General features: G+C 40.9%; 1 protein-coding gene across 1 annotated transcript in view; it reads right to left on the reverse strand.

The window, feature by feature from the left end:
• Positions 1-450: 450 nt before the first annotated feature.
• The window catches only part of klf7a (Kruppel-like factor 7a), a 62,668-nt gene continuing 46,964 nt past the window's right edge, over positions 451-16,154 (reverse strand). The window contains exons 3-4 of the mRNA XM_012869535.3: positions 10,383-10,506; positions 451-5,137 (exon numbers count right to left, since the gene is read on the reverse strand). Coding sequence (XP_012724989.1) covers positions 5,086-5,137; positions 10,383-10,506 — 176 coding nt within the window. The 3' untranslated portion in view covers positions 451-5,085. The remainder of the gene's footprint in view (positions 5,138-10,382; positions 10,507-16,154) is intronic.

Raw genomic sequence — 16,154 nt, forward strand, 5'->3', positions numbered from 1 at the left:
TTACCCTTTTATCAGTTAGTCATGGTCAAAAGGCAGGAATAGCAGATAAGTCATCACCTTGGTTGGTAACAGATGTAATTAACTCGCTGTAGCTCCCTTGAAAACGGCGAGTGTGCACTGAGGCAAACTAAAGGTATTCCAGCTTATTTCCTGTGTTTGATCGAAAAGAGAGATAAATAACCAGGTCTATTCATACAGTAAATTTCCCAGTCCTCCTTTGACTCCTCACTTTGCATTTTTAGTTCCCAAACCTGTGGTCAGACCTCTAACAAAAAAAACTTTGTGCAGGTCAGTGAGAAGAAATTGTACCGCGGTCGCTCTTTGTTATCACACTGAATGGCTCTGTGATTGAGACTTGATAAGAAATTGGGTAAAATATCCAGCGTCAAGATGGGTGATTAGGTGGGTATTGTCGCTCGAAGGAACAGACCAGCTGAAGAAGCATGAATACTCCATGCCAAACTGCTTCTACCATTTATTACACATAATTACATTCTTAAATAAAAATTATTCAACGAACAGTTTCCTTGCATAGAGATATTACAATACCAATTTAAAAAAGGAATTATGAAACAAACCAGTAACAAAAATAAATCTCTCATTTTTCCATAATAAAGAACATTATCGTACCCATACATCATAATATACAAATGATAAATTTGAAACACTTTGTACAGAGAAACAAAAACAGAAGGTCAATAGATGGGGAAAAAGATGGAAAAACGATTGTGTCAGGAAAAATGGAAGGAAGAAGGGTAGAAGTGATAAGAGTATGCTGGTAGAAAAAGGGGAGGTGAGCTGATTTAAAATTCAGACCTGGTGGAAACGGAGGTGGTGTCACACATAGTAATGCATGTAACCCCAGTGTTTTCTGCTGAAAAAGGTGGAGCTGCTGCCACACATGAAACAAATATTGGTGAAAAACACAAGGAATGAGCAGAGTAGGCATCTATATGTGTTCATGGAAAGTGTTTACAGAGTATCTGAGTTGATGTGTGGATATTATGCTAAGAAATAGCTACTATATCATCATAGAGCATGGTTGTGAGGACTGTAGACATGTAAAAAAAAAAAGCATCAGACATGCAAGTGATTTTTTTTCTCAAAAGAAAAAAAAGGAGAAAAAAACAAACAGACAAAAACACACAGGCACGGCAAAACCGGATCATTCATTAAGATGAAACACAACGTAAACGCATCCTCGGAGACAACATGAAAACTCCTCCCCCCATCCCCCCTCCCCTCCCCCACCCCCCAGAAAACACATTCACATTTCAAGATTCCAGTTTCTAAACTCCTGGAGAACAATTTTGTTAAGGTGAGCTGTCCAACAACAGGCGGACTTACATTTCATATCAGCTTGTTATTTGGGAATTCCACGGTAAGTGAAGGAAACTAACATGAAACCCACCAAGTTTACCAATTTAATTTGATTAATGCAGAACAGTCTCCAGCTTACATGTAAACACACAGATTCATTCAACAGAAGAATATCAAACTTAAATACTGAAACACACACATAGAGCTGCCATCAATGACAAGCAGTCACCTTAAAAAAGATGAAACTGCCCTTCTTCGTTACCTCTTTCATGTGCAGTCAGAGCAAATTACAAAACAGCAAATCTGCTTTGGACCAAATGTGAAATGTTTTACCAGAAAAGTCAATTTTTACACATATGTAAAAACAGAAAAGGAAGCTTGGATGGCTTTAAAGAAAATATTTTCTAAAAATAAAGGTCTCTGCTGTTACTCTAAATCTCCAGAGTAAAATGTTTTCACTTTTAGGGTTGTGGAAATGACAAAAATGAATAATTCTAACAAGCCTATGCAAATTCTTAGTTGTCCAGTTTATCGCAACAACAAACAGACTGAAATCGGGCAACTGGACTTTCTCTCAGTTCTTTCTGAAAAGTTTCGACATCTATTCAGGATCCATTAGCTATGTTTACATGCACAAAATTTCACAATTGTATAAAATGTATTATGATTAAATTATCTGATTGTACCATTTACATGGGCACACAATCAATTAATCTGATCATAATGTGTGTTTGGATGGACCTAGCTTTATTCAGAATATAACCACTCTGATGTGCACTTATCAAATTCCTCAAAAAAAAAATCACAGAAGAAACCAGTAGTATATGAGTTTGTTTTTCTTCTAAGTGCCCGGGCTGGACTTGCACCAAGTTCTAATTACAGTTGAAACGTTACTGAGTTAGCAACAATTTTGAGCTTTTTTCGAACATAAAGTTTGAATCAGGAGCCCCAACACTTTTGCTTCCTGACGTAGTTCCGCCATTGTTTACGTCGGGCACACATGCACACTCGGGTCAGTTTGCCAGATTCGGAATAACTTGAGCCTAACAAGTGTTTAAATGCACGTTGATTGGATTATCAATCAGCAAAAATCACCTCTCTCATCGGGAATACAATTTCATTCTGATTGAGCTTCATCCGATCATCGTTTTCCGATTGGCTTGTTTACATGACATGTTTTTATTCTGATTGGCCGTTTATTCTGATTACTTTTGTCCATGTAAACATAACTAGTGTCAATTCTGATGGCTTGCACTTGATAATTCCAACAGTTTGTAGCTAGGACTGGGTGGAGACAATCAGGGAGGCGGACATACATGCAACCTCTCCCATATCAACTCCGCCCAAAACTCCATCTGGTACTTGATTCTAACTTGTGTTAGCCAAAAAACTAAACCCATAGCCAAACCTTCAACTGAGCTCTAAAACCAATCTGAACAATGCCGTCTCATTTGTACTTTTCTTCCACAGAGAAAGTACTCCTGCATCAGAGCTTCTGTGTTGTTTTTGTGTCTCTGCTCTGTCTTCTCAAACTCCCAGTCAGCCTGGCTCTGGTTGTGCAGGCGGTTTGTTTCTGTTGAAAGGGAGTTTTCCTCCCCATTGCAGCTAGATGAATTATGAGGATTGCTGCAAAGTCAACAACACAATGCAAGCAACTGTACACCATGGCTTCCAGGAGGAGTGAATGCTGCAAGGAACATGGAAAACGTTTAGACCAATAGGTCTGTGTGATTTAACTAATTTGACATTGCAAAGTGCCTTGAGATGACATGTGTTGGTATTTGGTACTATATAAATAAACTAAATTGAATTAAATTTAACTCAGAAGCAAACATTTCACTCTGGGGATTCTCTCTTGAAGGAAATACAACAGCAACATCTTAAAAGAAATGATATCCAAGCTGCTAGTTTGAAATGTTTTGTTCATATCAAATTAATCTGTATAATTAAGAAAGCTAAGAATTAGTGCTTTCTGTTCGACATGCCAAAGGTCAAGTAACACAAGATAAATGCTAATTCCAGTTTTTCTGGTGTGAATGTTTGTATCCTTGTGCGTGTGGGTTTCACTCTGCAGCAGTTACATAAGCTGATGGGGCAGTTATCATTGCTGACTGAGCAGATCCACCCTCCCCTAACCCATTTACAGCCACCCACTGGAAATCTGAACTCATGCTGGTCCAAGAGAGCCAGTAAAATGTCAAAAGCTACCAGCTGTGACCAGCCAGTTCTTCCAAATCCAGTTTTTCTTCCCTAATATGACAAAGAACAGAAACAGTCTAGTATGGTCTTACTCACCATTCTCCAGTGTTTTAATGGGTTTTCGCAAAATGGCCAGGATTGCAACAGATACATTCACATTGATTTTCTCTGACAGGACCCAATTGGTTGATTGACTGTGCCTCCCTAAGAGTCCGTCTAGCAGGTGAAAATATCAGCATTCCGACATACATGCTGGTCAAAAAGTCAGCAGAAATGTTCTTGGATATACATAGGGTCAGATTCAGTGAGCTGTCCAATGCGGTTTTTATTTGAAGTTAGATAGATGCTTAATTGGAAGAATTCTGCATGAAAGTGTGCTGTGCTTTGGACCGTCTCAGTCCAGCGGCTAGTTTGGTGCCAATCACTCTCAAAGCCCAAAGAGATCATTTTAGGCATCCGTCTTTCCTTTCCTTTTGGCTGCATCCATTTCCTGTGTTCTTCACAGGGTGTCTATTTAAAATGGTCTTTTTCAAACAAGCAACAGGATCTTCTTAGAAACAATATATTCTTTAAATACATAGTGATCTTGTTTGTGTTCTGTGTGCTATCGCAGTGGGCTAGCTGCTTGAACTTGTGCTCAGGTGGCACGTGGAAAGCCAGCGTTTCAGTTGGAACATTGTTTTACAAAAAGCTGGAAAGAGTCAAATGTGCAACTGTTTTTGACAACAACTGTTAGATCTCAAGAAGAATACACACTCTTAGAAAGCTGCCTTACATCTCTTGAGATGCTCAGTTTCATCTGACATTCCCAGAGTAGATAAGTTTGTCTCAGCGGATGTTGATCTTGGTGGTAAGTCAGTGCAACAAATTGACCACACACTCGTGCAACACAGTCCGGTTTAAGAGTATACGAGGACATCAACCAATTTAAGCCATTGCTCCAATGCCATCAGAGCAGAAGGATTTATAAGTGGCTCCATTTGGTATTCGCTCAAACTCTAAGGTGATCCTAAAGGCTGTGGCAGGTTTGACAGAATGAAACATGGCTACTGTTGGAAATTAGTTTTTTTTCTGAATCCGTAAGTTTGTGAAGAGTAGGAATGTTTCAAAAGCATGACTGTACAATTGCCTTGTGGAACATTGCTGCTTAAGGTTTGTGAAGGTTGTCAATGAGGGACCACTTGTGGGATGATGAAAACAGAGAGCTGCCAGTATCGATCGTCTGATAGAGTTGCAGGTCCTCCACCATACCCTTAAAGACACATACAAAAGGCAGGATCTGTATCTTCCAGGACTAAAATGGTGCTGCCAATGGCATTACCGTTTCTGTATAAGTGGACCAAAAGCTTTGAGCTGAGACTGACAAAGCCACTCTGGAGTAGCCAGTTTCTGCATATAGTCAAACGCCCTGTCTGGTCCTCCTTCATCCGCATCTGATTAAATCCAGTGTGTTTCAAGTCCACCCATCTCTCTACGTCTTCTTCTTGTTCATTTTCAGTTGTCGACAGTTCATCTCCTTCTTTCACTTCCCTGTTCTTCCACTCCCGTTGACCCCTTACAGACTCCTCAGATGTGCCTCTTCATGTGCAGTGCCAAGTGATCCGACCGTGAGAAGCACCTGCAGTGAAAAAAAGGGGAAGGGGAAAAAAAGAACACAGAGAACAGCTTGTTAGCTCGTTACCAAAGCAAGAGGAAGAAGTTTGTTTTGTAGACTGAGCTAAATGTTGCTGTTAGCTAGTGAGTGCTGAGCCGCTAATGCACACGCAATTAGTATATGTGTAACTAATTCATAATCAGCGTTTTCAGCAGAACTCCTAATGACTTCAGCTGTGCCATGAATAACTAGAGAGCCTGCAGATGGATCTGTTGAAACAGTGTTGGGGAGGGGGGGTAAAAAGCAGCATGCAATACATGTGCTGTAAAACGACAGCTAAATTAGATGACTCAAAGCCTCTCATCTAAAAACCAGTCTCGTGGAATTGCTGGGGCATCACTGCCCTGTGAAAAATAAAATTGCTCTTGTCTTTTGTTATCAGCGAGGGGTTTTTGAAAAATGTTTGCGAAAATGAGGATTTCAAGCTGATTGCCACAAACTGACATAATAAATGCTTTCAGCTGGCTCATTCCATGCCTGCTTCCACACACATTTATGCAGCCTTTATCAGACCCTTTATTTTTTCCATATGCAAGTCTGGATAAACTATGTTTCCGCTGAGAGCTTGTAGAGGAAAACAACTGCTCTATTCCCATGAAAAGTGCTTTCCAAAAGAGAGGGTTGCTTTGTAAGAGATAACAGGGAGATGTTTCCTTTGGTAATTGGTGTGTGAGAAACATTTGAGAGGAAGGGTTGTTTCCGGGTGAATTTTATGGAATTTTTTATTGGATTGGCACTACCCCTTCTCATTGATCCTTCATTTTAAGTTATGAGGGGTAGTGATTAAAAACTTCCAACCTTTTCCAGCCAGTGCATTATTATCCGCCATTGATTATTTTAGTAAAAAGATAAGAGAAATGTTCACAACAGCTTTTTGTCCCATATCAAGTCATGTTTTTGGAGGCAAGCCCAAGTCAAATCTTAATGCCTTTAGAGATGCGTCCAGGACAAGTCCCAGGTAGCCAGAATCATCCAGTTTCAATTGGTCAGGGGGCAAGTCCAAGTTAAGTCTCAGGCTCTCTGATTCACAATTCCATGTCATGTGTCGCATATTTGCAGAGATCAAAGTCATGTCTCAAGTCTCCGAAAAGCTTATCCAGGTGAAGTTTCAAATATTTTGCCATACATCCAAGTGATGTCTTGAGTCTACATCCAAGTCAGATGTCAAGTCACTAACATTCTCACATTGGGTACATGCCATAAAGTTTCATTCTTTGACAAGCACAAAAATTGTTCTTTTTGAATGGTCGTAATGCTTTCTAATATTTTTATCAAGACAAGGAGATTCCACCAGGTATGTCTTCTATTTGGCGCAGTTATGTTGTCATAATCTGAGAGCTTTTTTTCTTGATTGGAACATTGGATATTTTTGTTGCGGGATAGAGGACCTTAATCTGTGCAGTGATGACTATCTTTCAACAGGATACTTCAAGTCAGTCAGACAAAAGGACTTCTTCCAGTAGAATAGCTCTACTTTTTGTTTTACCATCTTCTATTTGTATTTTCCCCTGATGTGAGTCCCACTGAAAACATTTGATAACGAAAAGGTGGGATTGCAAAAGTGGTTCACCCCTATGAAGTGTTCACCACAATAGTCACATGTAAAACCAATGTACAGAGGAGTTCACCTCAGGTTTTATGTTTCCAACACCTAGAGTGCAGCTTTGATTTCAGGTGGTTTACCAGAAATTCACATCTTCAGACATGTGTTCAAAATAAGTCACATAACATCAGTAGGGGCATGTTGGGATCACAAACCCAAATGGAAGGGTCAGCCAAATTTTATTTTTTCAAAAATATATTACAGATTTTATTTTTTCAAATTAATTGTTTTCAAAATATTTACAGATTTAATTTTTTCAAATTTAATTTTTTTAAATTTCTCTTTTTCAGATTGAGTTTTACAAATAGCATTCTCTTCATTTATCAGTCGTGACGCACACATTGACCAATAAAAATGTGGTTGCCAACGTCCGTGCAGACCACGAGAAATGTGATCTGCAAAACACAATTTGAAAAGAATGCAATTTGTAAAACTCAATCTAAAAAACTGACATTTAAATTTTTCTTTATTTAAAACTGTGTTTTCAAAAATCTATATCTTTACATAAAATAAAATCTGACAAAACAGCAAAGTTACTCTCAAAAACCTTTTTAGATTAAGAAGTTTTTCTAAGTTTAATTTCTGGATTGTATTTTTTTTTATTTAAATTTACAGAACGTAATTTTTATGTTATTTCCATTTACAAAACGTGTTCTTTGCTTGTAACAATATTGGAATGAAATTCACTCCATACATTAACATCATGAAGAAGTATTTTAGAACAGAGGTGAAATGTCTTTAAGACAAGGGAAGAAATTCAGTTTCCTTCTATTGAAGCGTTCTGGATAATCATGTCTTTCATTGCACAGGCTTTTCACTACCAAACTTCAACTAATGGAAATAAGGTGTAATATCAAATGTTTGGAAAATAAACAAGTGATGCAGTTTCATTTTTCTAATTATAATTATAAAAACAATTATATATTATTATGATTGGCTCTGTAATTCACTTGACTTCCAAAATAAAACAACTGATATACAATGGTTGGATACATTGTTATGAAATGGTTTGCTTACAGCTTTGAAATGACAGAAGTTTGGAAAATACCCTCCCACCACCACCACCATACTAGCATAGACAAGCAAATTGCAGTGCTTAATTGGAAGAGGGAAGGGATGAAATTGCATTTAGTTATAATACATTAATATGGCTGAACTGAATAAGGCAGAAGCTAATGTGAAATTATGGTTTGAAAGTTATATTTTCTTTACTTGCCATAAGCATATATAAACTTCACAATAACATGTGTTGGGGGGAAAAACAAACTATTACAAGATAAAAGTACAAAATGATAAATTAAACTATTTTCTACATGTCTACAACTTCTGAGTGTTTCAAGACAGGACTTTTGCTCTTTGGCAGAAAGGGTGAGTCCCCATGTCCTACTGTCCTACCTTCATGTATGTGAGTGTTTATCCATACACACTCGTTGAATTGAACAAAGTGCTTCAGAGACATTCATCTGTGTTTTGTGTGTGTGTGTGTGTGTGTGTGTGTGTGTGTGTGTGTGTGTGTGTGTGTGTGTGTGTGTACACCGTGGGAGACAGATGGCAAAGTATGAGTCATGACTTCAGGGCATGACACCAGCTGGCACATCATGGGTGTGTCTCACCCAACAACACCCCCTTCAGTCCTGATCACCCCCCATGCTTTTTGTCTGCACTTCTTCCACCCTTCTTTAATCTCAGCAGGAGGCCTGTGTGGGTTTTGGTCTTTAGGCTCGAAGGGCTGGACGCCTTTTGCCACATGACAGAGGTGGGTCCGAATTATGGATGTCCCTGCAGGGGGGGTCTGGAGGTGTGCATGTGTATGTGTGTGTGTGTGTGTGTGTGTGTGTGTGTGGGGGGGGGGGGTACTGTACTTACAGTCCATCCAGCTGGGACCTGATTCGGTTGATGCTGTCTGGCCTGCTGTTCATTAACACGCACTCAAAGACCCCCCAATCTTATCGACATTAGGGAAAGTACCCCAGGTGAGAAGGGATTTCTTTTTGTCCTTTTATAATGAAGCCATGCATGATTCAAGAGGTCCCATTTTCAGCAACTTCCTCTATTGTGTTCAATTTCCACACTGTCACCGTACTTTAAAGCCCACATACAGTATATTGTTCACGCAACACTTGACAAATGGAGGACATCTTTATTCATTTCCATTCTCATGAATAACTAAAGATTACTGGTTATGATTTACAGGAAGAGGAACCTGGGACTATGCTGCTAAAAACATGACGAAAATTAATTATTTATTCAGAATTCAAAGTTATTCATTCAAACATGATATTCTCAATATTTTAGTTTACGTCTCTGTTTTCTTAACACAAGCAAGAATGGTTTATCTCATTTTGTAAATAATCATAAGCTTTATTTTTATTTTTTCATAATTAAGAAAGCATTTTAACATCCAGCAAGTTTGCAAACTTGACCGTTCTAAATGTTTAAGGAACAAAGAACCTATGTTTTATTATGATGTTAAAATAATTTCCAGCTCTTTTGAATTAATGAAATGTTGTGCCTATGTGTTTTGCTATGTCTCTGTAAAAGATGGCGCTATTGACAGAGCTACTGCATTAGGCACTTTTAATGGAAAGTACTGCTGGCTCATTGCTTCTGTTTTTGGCAGCATCTCTTTCCACGAAGAAGTCATTGTCCAAGCTGTTGCTGCCATAGTCTGTTTACTATTTAAGAGACACCTATGTATAGACCCTGTGCTGTCCTCTGCTATTTGTATTCCCTGTTCTGTTCTTTCTAGAGAAAATACACCTGGTTCATTGCTTCAGTATTTTTTCTGTGTGCTTCCTGGTATTTCAATCCCCAGCTTCACATGACAGCTGTCATTAATTACCTTGATTCTTTTTTAGGTTTCTTCCTGTTCCTAACTAATGTTGGCACATGTTTGCTTAAGGATGAGGGACTGCTGCAAAGTCAATCACTCATTGCGATTAGCTGTGCTTCCTCAGATAAAAAACTATTTATCACATGACATTACATGTTTAGCTAAATTTAAGTGTATTATATTTTGAATATAATACATGAATTTGACATTTTGGTTTTGTAAAGCACATTTACACAGAAGTTGCTGTATGTTAGAACAGCTTAAATAAAGTGACTGTGACTGCACTTTTCTAAATCAAAATAAAGTGTTAAACCAGCTTAGCCTTCTGTTATCTTGAAATAATGTTGATGAGCAGGTGTTTTTCAAGCAGTGCTTCTTTCCCCTTTGGTAAGGACTGCCAAGTCTAATCAAGAAAACCTTTCCAAGTCAAAGAATTTCATTAAATGTTGACTATTTAACAAAGGCTCTGCTTACAGGCCCAAAGCGGCAGATGAATTTGTCATGGACTTGTGTGTGACAGCACCTGTTTTGTGCCTTTGTTACAGTTAAAAGCAGCCTCCATATCAAGGCCAGGTTATGCGTTATTATATAGAACCGGGCTAATTGTAAGTGGAGCAAGCACTCGTTGAATTCCCCCTAAAAGACTTAGCAGCTTGCAAAGAAGCATGCATAAGTAAACCTGCCAGCACACTTTACATCAGAAAAACTGCAGGAAAAAACGAGAAAAACACATCAGACGGTGAGAAAGGTGGGAGAGTTGTGTTTTGACAGACCTGTCACAGTGGTTGCACTTAAAAGGCTTGGCACCGGTATGTTTGCGATAGTGCCTCGTCAGCTCGTCGCTCCTGGCGAATCGCCACTCGCAGCCCTCCCATGAGCACTTGTACGGCTTCTCACCTGGGGCATTAAAGTAAAGAAAGAATACACATAAGCACCACTTTCATAACCCATCATATCCTTATTTAGTCTGTACTCTTATGAACCACACCTGTAAATATCAGTTAAATATATTTTTCTTTCTTTCCTATAAAAACGTGTCATGGCAATAACCAATACACTGTTGAAAAGCTGGTTTATTTCCTCTTAAACGTTACCACATTTGTAAGAAAATGTTTGTGCTGATCTAGCTGCAGAGTAAAATCCATAAAAAAAACTTGCAGACTGCTCTCTGTAAATGGCAAACAGCATCTGGTTGAAGCAGTGTGATGCTGTGGGAGGTATCGCTCCCAGTGGATAAACAAGACTTGTCATTGTTGGAGGGAATCTCAATGTAGAGATGTTGACATAAGATTCTGCAACCAGTGGCAAACCTCTATCCCCACTCTCAGGGACCAAATACTACAATCTAAATGCCAATACTCACTTCTAAAAGGCCAGGAGACCAGACCCAGAATTTGGGAGTGGTTACAGAATGAGACGCCCTTCCACAGCAGCATTTGACCTAGCTGGTGGCCAGCATGAGGAGGAGGTGCCAGGTTGTTGAGGTTGCGTCCAATAGGGCATTCCTCAAATGACGTCAAATTACTAAATTTAGATGCATATGTTGCGGCGATCTTGTGGTCGTACAACCAGAGTGGTAACTCTTGAATAGTTTACTTGTATGAGTTAAATAGTGATCAGGTCTTACCTGAATATCGCCTTATTAGACATATTATGGCAACAACAAAGCACCGCTGCTGCGTTGGTATCTAGTGGAGTGACTCATGATCTGATGGTCGTGATCACATAAAGGGAGTTTTTTTTTCATTGATTTTCCAAAACCCCGAAGGATTGGTGAGAAATGTCAGTGTTGGCTACGGGCTTGTAACCAAGAGGCCTTCACTATGGAATCTGACCAGGACACCTATGTGCTCTACATTTCCTCGGTGGCAAGGAGCCAACACTTGAATGTCCAGACCTGAAACTAGTGACTGCAGTGTCTGTGCAGGTAGGCTACATTTATTTGGCTTTTTCTCAGCAGCTTTAAAAATCCTGTAATCCATGAGGGTGTTCATGTGAGTTTCAGTGTTGCATAGTCCACTTATTATAGGCAACTTTGGGCTTGTTTTTCACTAAAGGTACAACTTTCTTGAGTTGGCGGTTTCTTGGGTTTGTTTTTGTACGTTAAGTCACTTTTTTGGGCTTGGCTTTTTCCAACAGAACACCTTTTTTCTGGTTATCGCACAGCGCAGCAAGAAAGACAACTTTTTTACAAGCAGTAAAAGTTCTGGTTATTTTTTTGCAATAATATAAGTCCTATAATAGATTAAAACATAGGCCTGTAATAATACATACATTTTTTCTTAGTATTTGCTGTAATTCTATGCAGATTCAGCGGGTTTCTTCCTCGAGTTTGAGCCATTGTGAGAGAGAAGAGGACAGTCTTTCCAACCTTTCTACTAATGCTGCTTTCTTTCTGGCCACTTTGAGGCCTCAACATTTCAACCAATGTTTGTCATGAGACCTATGTGCTCTACATAAGCTGTTCTAAGCTGTTCAACGCTGGGTTTCTCGATTGAAGCAGGTTGAAACGAAGCTCTTGGGACATCTTCATCTTCCAGAATGATCAGTATTGCGGTTGTTGCCATTGTAATTTAAACTGTGCTTGTCTGACCAGCCGGGAAACCGGGCTGTCTCCGGGCAAATATGCCGTCATTTGAGAAATGCTCCATTCTTCCACCCATTACTGATGGCCCATTTGTCAAATGAATGAATTGTTAAACTGGCAATAACTCCGGTTTCTTCAACTATCAACTATGCAATATTATGACATGCACAAAACAATAGTCAATTGCAGATTAAGTTGTTTGACTTTAGCATTTCCTTACAAATGTGGCACCATTTAATGGGAAGCAAACAGACTTTCAAATAATCTTGGATTTATTCCCAAAAAGCATTGTTGCAGTAACAAAATATCCCAAACAAATAGAAGTTTTCTTACTCTCTGGAATATTTATATTTATAACAATATATATAATTAATATTTCTGCTGTAAAAATCCCCATGCCCCATGTCAGTGTTCCTTTTTTACGACACCAGAAATAGAGCAACAAAATGTTTAACTGGAATGGAGAAGCTCCCTCTGGTCTCCCATTTTGCTGAACATGCAGAAGAGGAGTGAAGGGGTTACGAGAGAGAGAGCGAGAGAGAGGAAGAGAGAGAGAGAGAGAGAGAGAGAGAGAGAGAGAGAGAGGATTAGAGCAAAGGTGGATGAAAGTCTGAGAAGAGAAGGTGAGAAGAGTGTGAGTAGGAGAGAAGTGCTGCAGAAGTGGATTAAGGCACGGGAGGCTGCAGATATGCCGGCACAGAAAAGACAAAGAAGAAGGAGGAGGAGAGGGGGTGGTGATAATTAGGCCAGTCACATAATGGCAAGGAAGCCACAATACACCAGCTGTGTCCAGCTCCAAAGATGTCACCTGCATCAGTCACATCCCATCTGGTTGAATCCAGACACACTGACCGGCACAGCTTGAGTGCTTTGGACACCAATGGTGACTTAATTTATTGAATGTGATCATAAAAAGGGACACAATCAATAGATCAACTGCTTTGCAAAGCCAGTCAAGATTAAGACAAGTACATGTTCAAAGACAACAGTTATTTTTCACCCATATCAGTACCACAAGATGTTTAAATAAAAAAATATATATAGACAAAATCTATGTTTGCACAGTATGCCCAAGCAATCAAGTTAAAGGTTTATCTAACACAACTTCACAGGAAATTGGTATAAAACGCTAAGCAGGCCACAACACATCAAAAGATGAAACAGATCTCACAACATCTGCTCGGTTCAAGGACTCTCCATCAGCCAGAAGCCATGTTGGGGAGCACTTAATTAGCAGGACTCAGAGATGTTAGAAAGGTGTGAAATGAGGGGGCAGGGGGTTCAAGCACTGAGGAGGTGATGAATTCCAAGTGATAAAAGATTCATCTTCAGTGCACACTTCTGATATCATAAAAAAAAAAAAGATTTTAGGATTTTTTTGTTTAAGCTATTTATTCAAGTGTTTTGCCGTATCAGTTTATGGCTGCTAAGCAATGTAATGTATGCCACCAAAAACATGCAAAGAAGAATAATCACTTTCAAAAATACAAGTCAATAAAATAAACATCTGAATAGTTTATTGTATTACCATTTTGGAAAGCCAGTGTTTCTTTTTTTTGTAATGCACAGCTAAATCTAACAACAAGGGGAAGTTAAAGGAGCCATCTCTTTAGTTATGCTGCTATAGGCTTAGGCTGCTGGAGGACATCAAGCTCTATTTTTTCACTCTGCTGAGTTCTCCTACTGTTCTCCAATTTGCATTGTTTGTTGTTATTTCAACTTTTAACTTTTTGTTCTCTGCCATTTTTTCTTCATAGTAGGTACACCTGGTCTGGCGTTTTGTCTGATGTGACATCATCCAGGGGAGGCAAATCATCCGCTATGACTATATAACATAGAAAGGATTCCTGGATCAATGTGTGCTTCTGTGCTTTTGTGTCTGCTCTGTCTTCTCTAACCCCCAGTGGGTCGAGGCAGATGACCGTTCACACTGAGCCTGTTTCTGGTTCTGCTGGAGGTTTTCCTCCCTGTTAAAGGGGAGTGTTCTTCTCCACTGTCTCTTCATGCATGTTCAGTATGAGGGATTGCTGCAAAGCCATCACAATGCAGATGACTGTCCACTGTGGCTATATGCTCTTTCATGAGGAGTGAATGCTGCTTGGAGAGACTTGATGCAATCTGCTGGGTTTCCTTAGATAGGAAACTTTTTGACCAATCTGTATGATTTGATTGAATTTGACTTTGTAAAGTGCCTTGAGAGGACATGTATTGTAAATGGGCACAATAAAAATAAAACTGAATTGAATAAAAGGACCAAACCTGTCCTCATAAGTCAATGTGCACTTGAAAGACTAGGGTGCTCTGCTTATAAGAATACCTACCACACCTGACATTTTCCTGCAATTAAAGTTGTTTGGGAAATATTACAGAGGAAAATACAGAATACAGAAATAATCCAGAAAACATTCTAACTAGAGCAGCAATGCTACCTGTTTTTCATCTGATAAGTTGATGATTGTAATCACAAATGTCACCCAGATGAGGATGAATCCGTCCGTCCGTCTTCTTCCGCTTATCCGGGGTCGGGTCGCGGGGGTACCAGCTTCAGTAGGGAGGCCCAGACGTCCCTCTCCCCGGCCACTTGGGCCAGCTCCTCAGGAGGAATCCCAAGGCGTTCCCAGGCCAGCCGGGAGACATAGTCCCTCCAGCGTGTCTTGGGTCTTCCCCTGGGCCTCCTCCCGGTGGGACGTGCCCGGAACACCTCACCAGGGAGGCGTCCAGGAGGCATCCTGACCAGATGCCCGAGCCACCTCAACTGGCTCCTCTCGACGTGGAGGAGCAGCGACTCTACTCTGAGTCCTCCCCGGATGACTGAGCTCCTCACCCTATCTCTAAGGGAGAGCCCAGACACACTACGGAGAAAACTCATTTCGGCCGCTTGTATCCGGGATCTCGTTCTTTCGGTCACGACCCAAAGCTCGTGACCATAGATGAGGGTAGGAACGTAGATCGACCGGTAAATCGAGAGCTTCGCCTTTTGGCTCAGCTCTCTCTTCACCACAACGGATCGGTACAGCGCCCGCTTCACAGCAGACGCTGCACCAATCCGCCTGTCGATCTCCCGCTCCATCCTCCCCTCATTCGTGAACAAGACCCCAAGATACTTGAACTCCTCCACTAGGGGCAGCACATCCTCCCCAACCCGGAGAAGGCACTCTACCCTTTTCCGGTTCAAGACCATGGTCTCGGATTTGGAGGCACTGATTCTCATCCCGGCCGCTTCGCACTCGGCTGCGAACCGCTCCAGTGAGAGCTGTAGATCACGCCCTGATGAAGCCAATAGGACCACGTCATCCGCGAATAGCAGAGACGCAATCCTAAGGCCACCAAAACGGATCCCCTCAACACCTTGGCTGCGCCTAGAAATTCTGTCCATAAAAGTTATGAACAGAATCGGTGACAAAGGGCAGCCTTGGCGGAGTCCAACTCTCACCGGAAACGAGTCCGACTTACTGCCGGCAATGCGGACCAGACTCTGACACCGGTCGTACAGAGACCTGGCAGCCCTTATTAAAGGGCCCGGTACTCCATACTCCCGGAGTACCCCCCACAGGATCCCTCGGGGGACACGGTCGAATGCCTTCTCCAGATCCACAAAGCACATGTAGACTGGTTGGGCAAACTCCCATGCCCCCTCCAGAATCCTGCTGAGGGTATAGAGCTGGTCCAGTGTTCCACGGCCAGGACGAAAACCACACTGCTCTTCCTGAATCCGAGATTCGACTATTCGACGGACCCTCCTTTCCAGAACCCCTGAATAGACCTTACCAGGGAGGTTTAAGAGTGTGATTCCCCTGTAGTTGGAACACACTCTCCAGTCCCCCTTTTTAAATAGGGGGACCACCACCCCAGTCTGCCAATCCAGGGGAACTGCCCCCGATGTCCACGCAATGTTGCAGAGCCGCGTTAACCAACACAGCCCCACAACATCCAGAGCCTTAAGGTACTCCGGGCGAAT

The sequence above is a fragment of the Fundulus heteroclitus genome, chromosome 24, assembly GCF_011125445.2.
Source record: "Fundulus heteroclitus isolate FHET01 chromosome 24, MU-UCD_Fhet_4.1, whole genome shotgun sequence".
In the NCBI taxonomy this organism is placed as follows: domain Eukaryota; kingdom Metazoa; phylum Chordata; class Actinopteri; order Cyprinodontiformes; family Fundulidae; genus Fundulus; species Fundulus heteroclitus.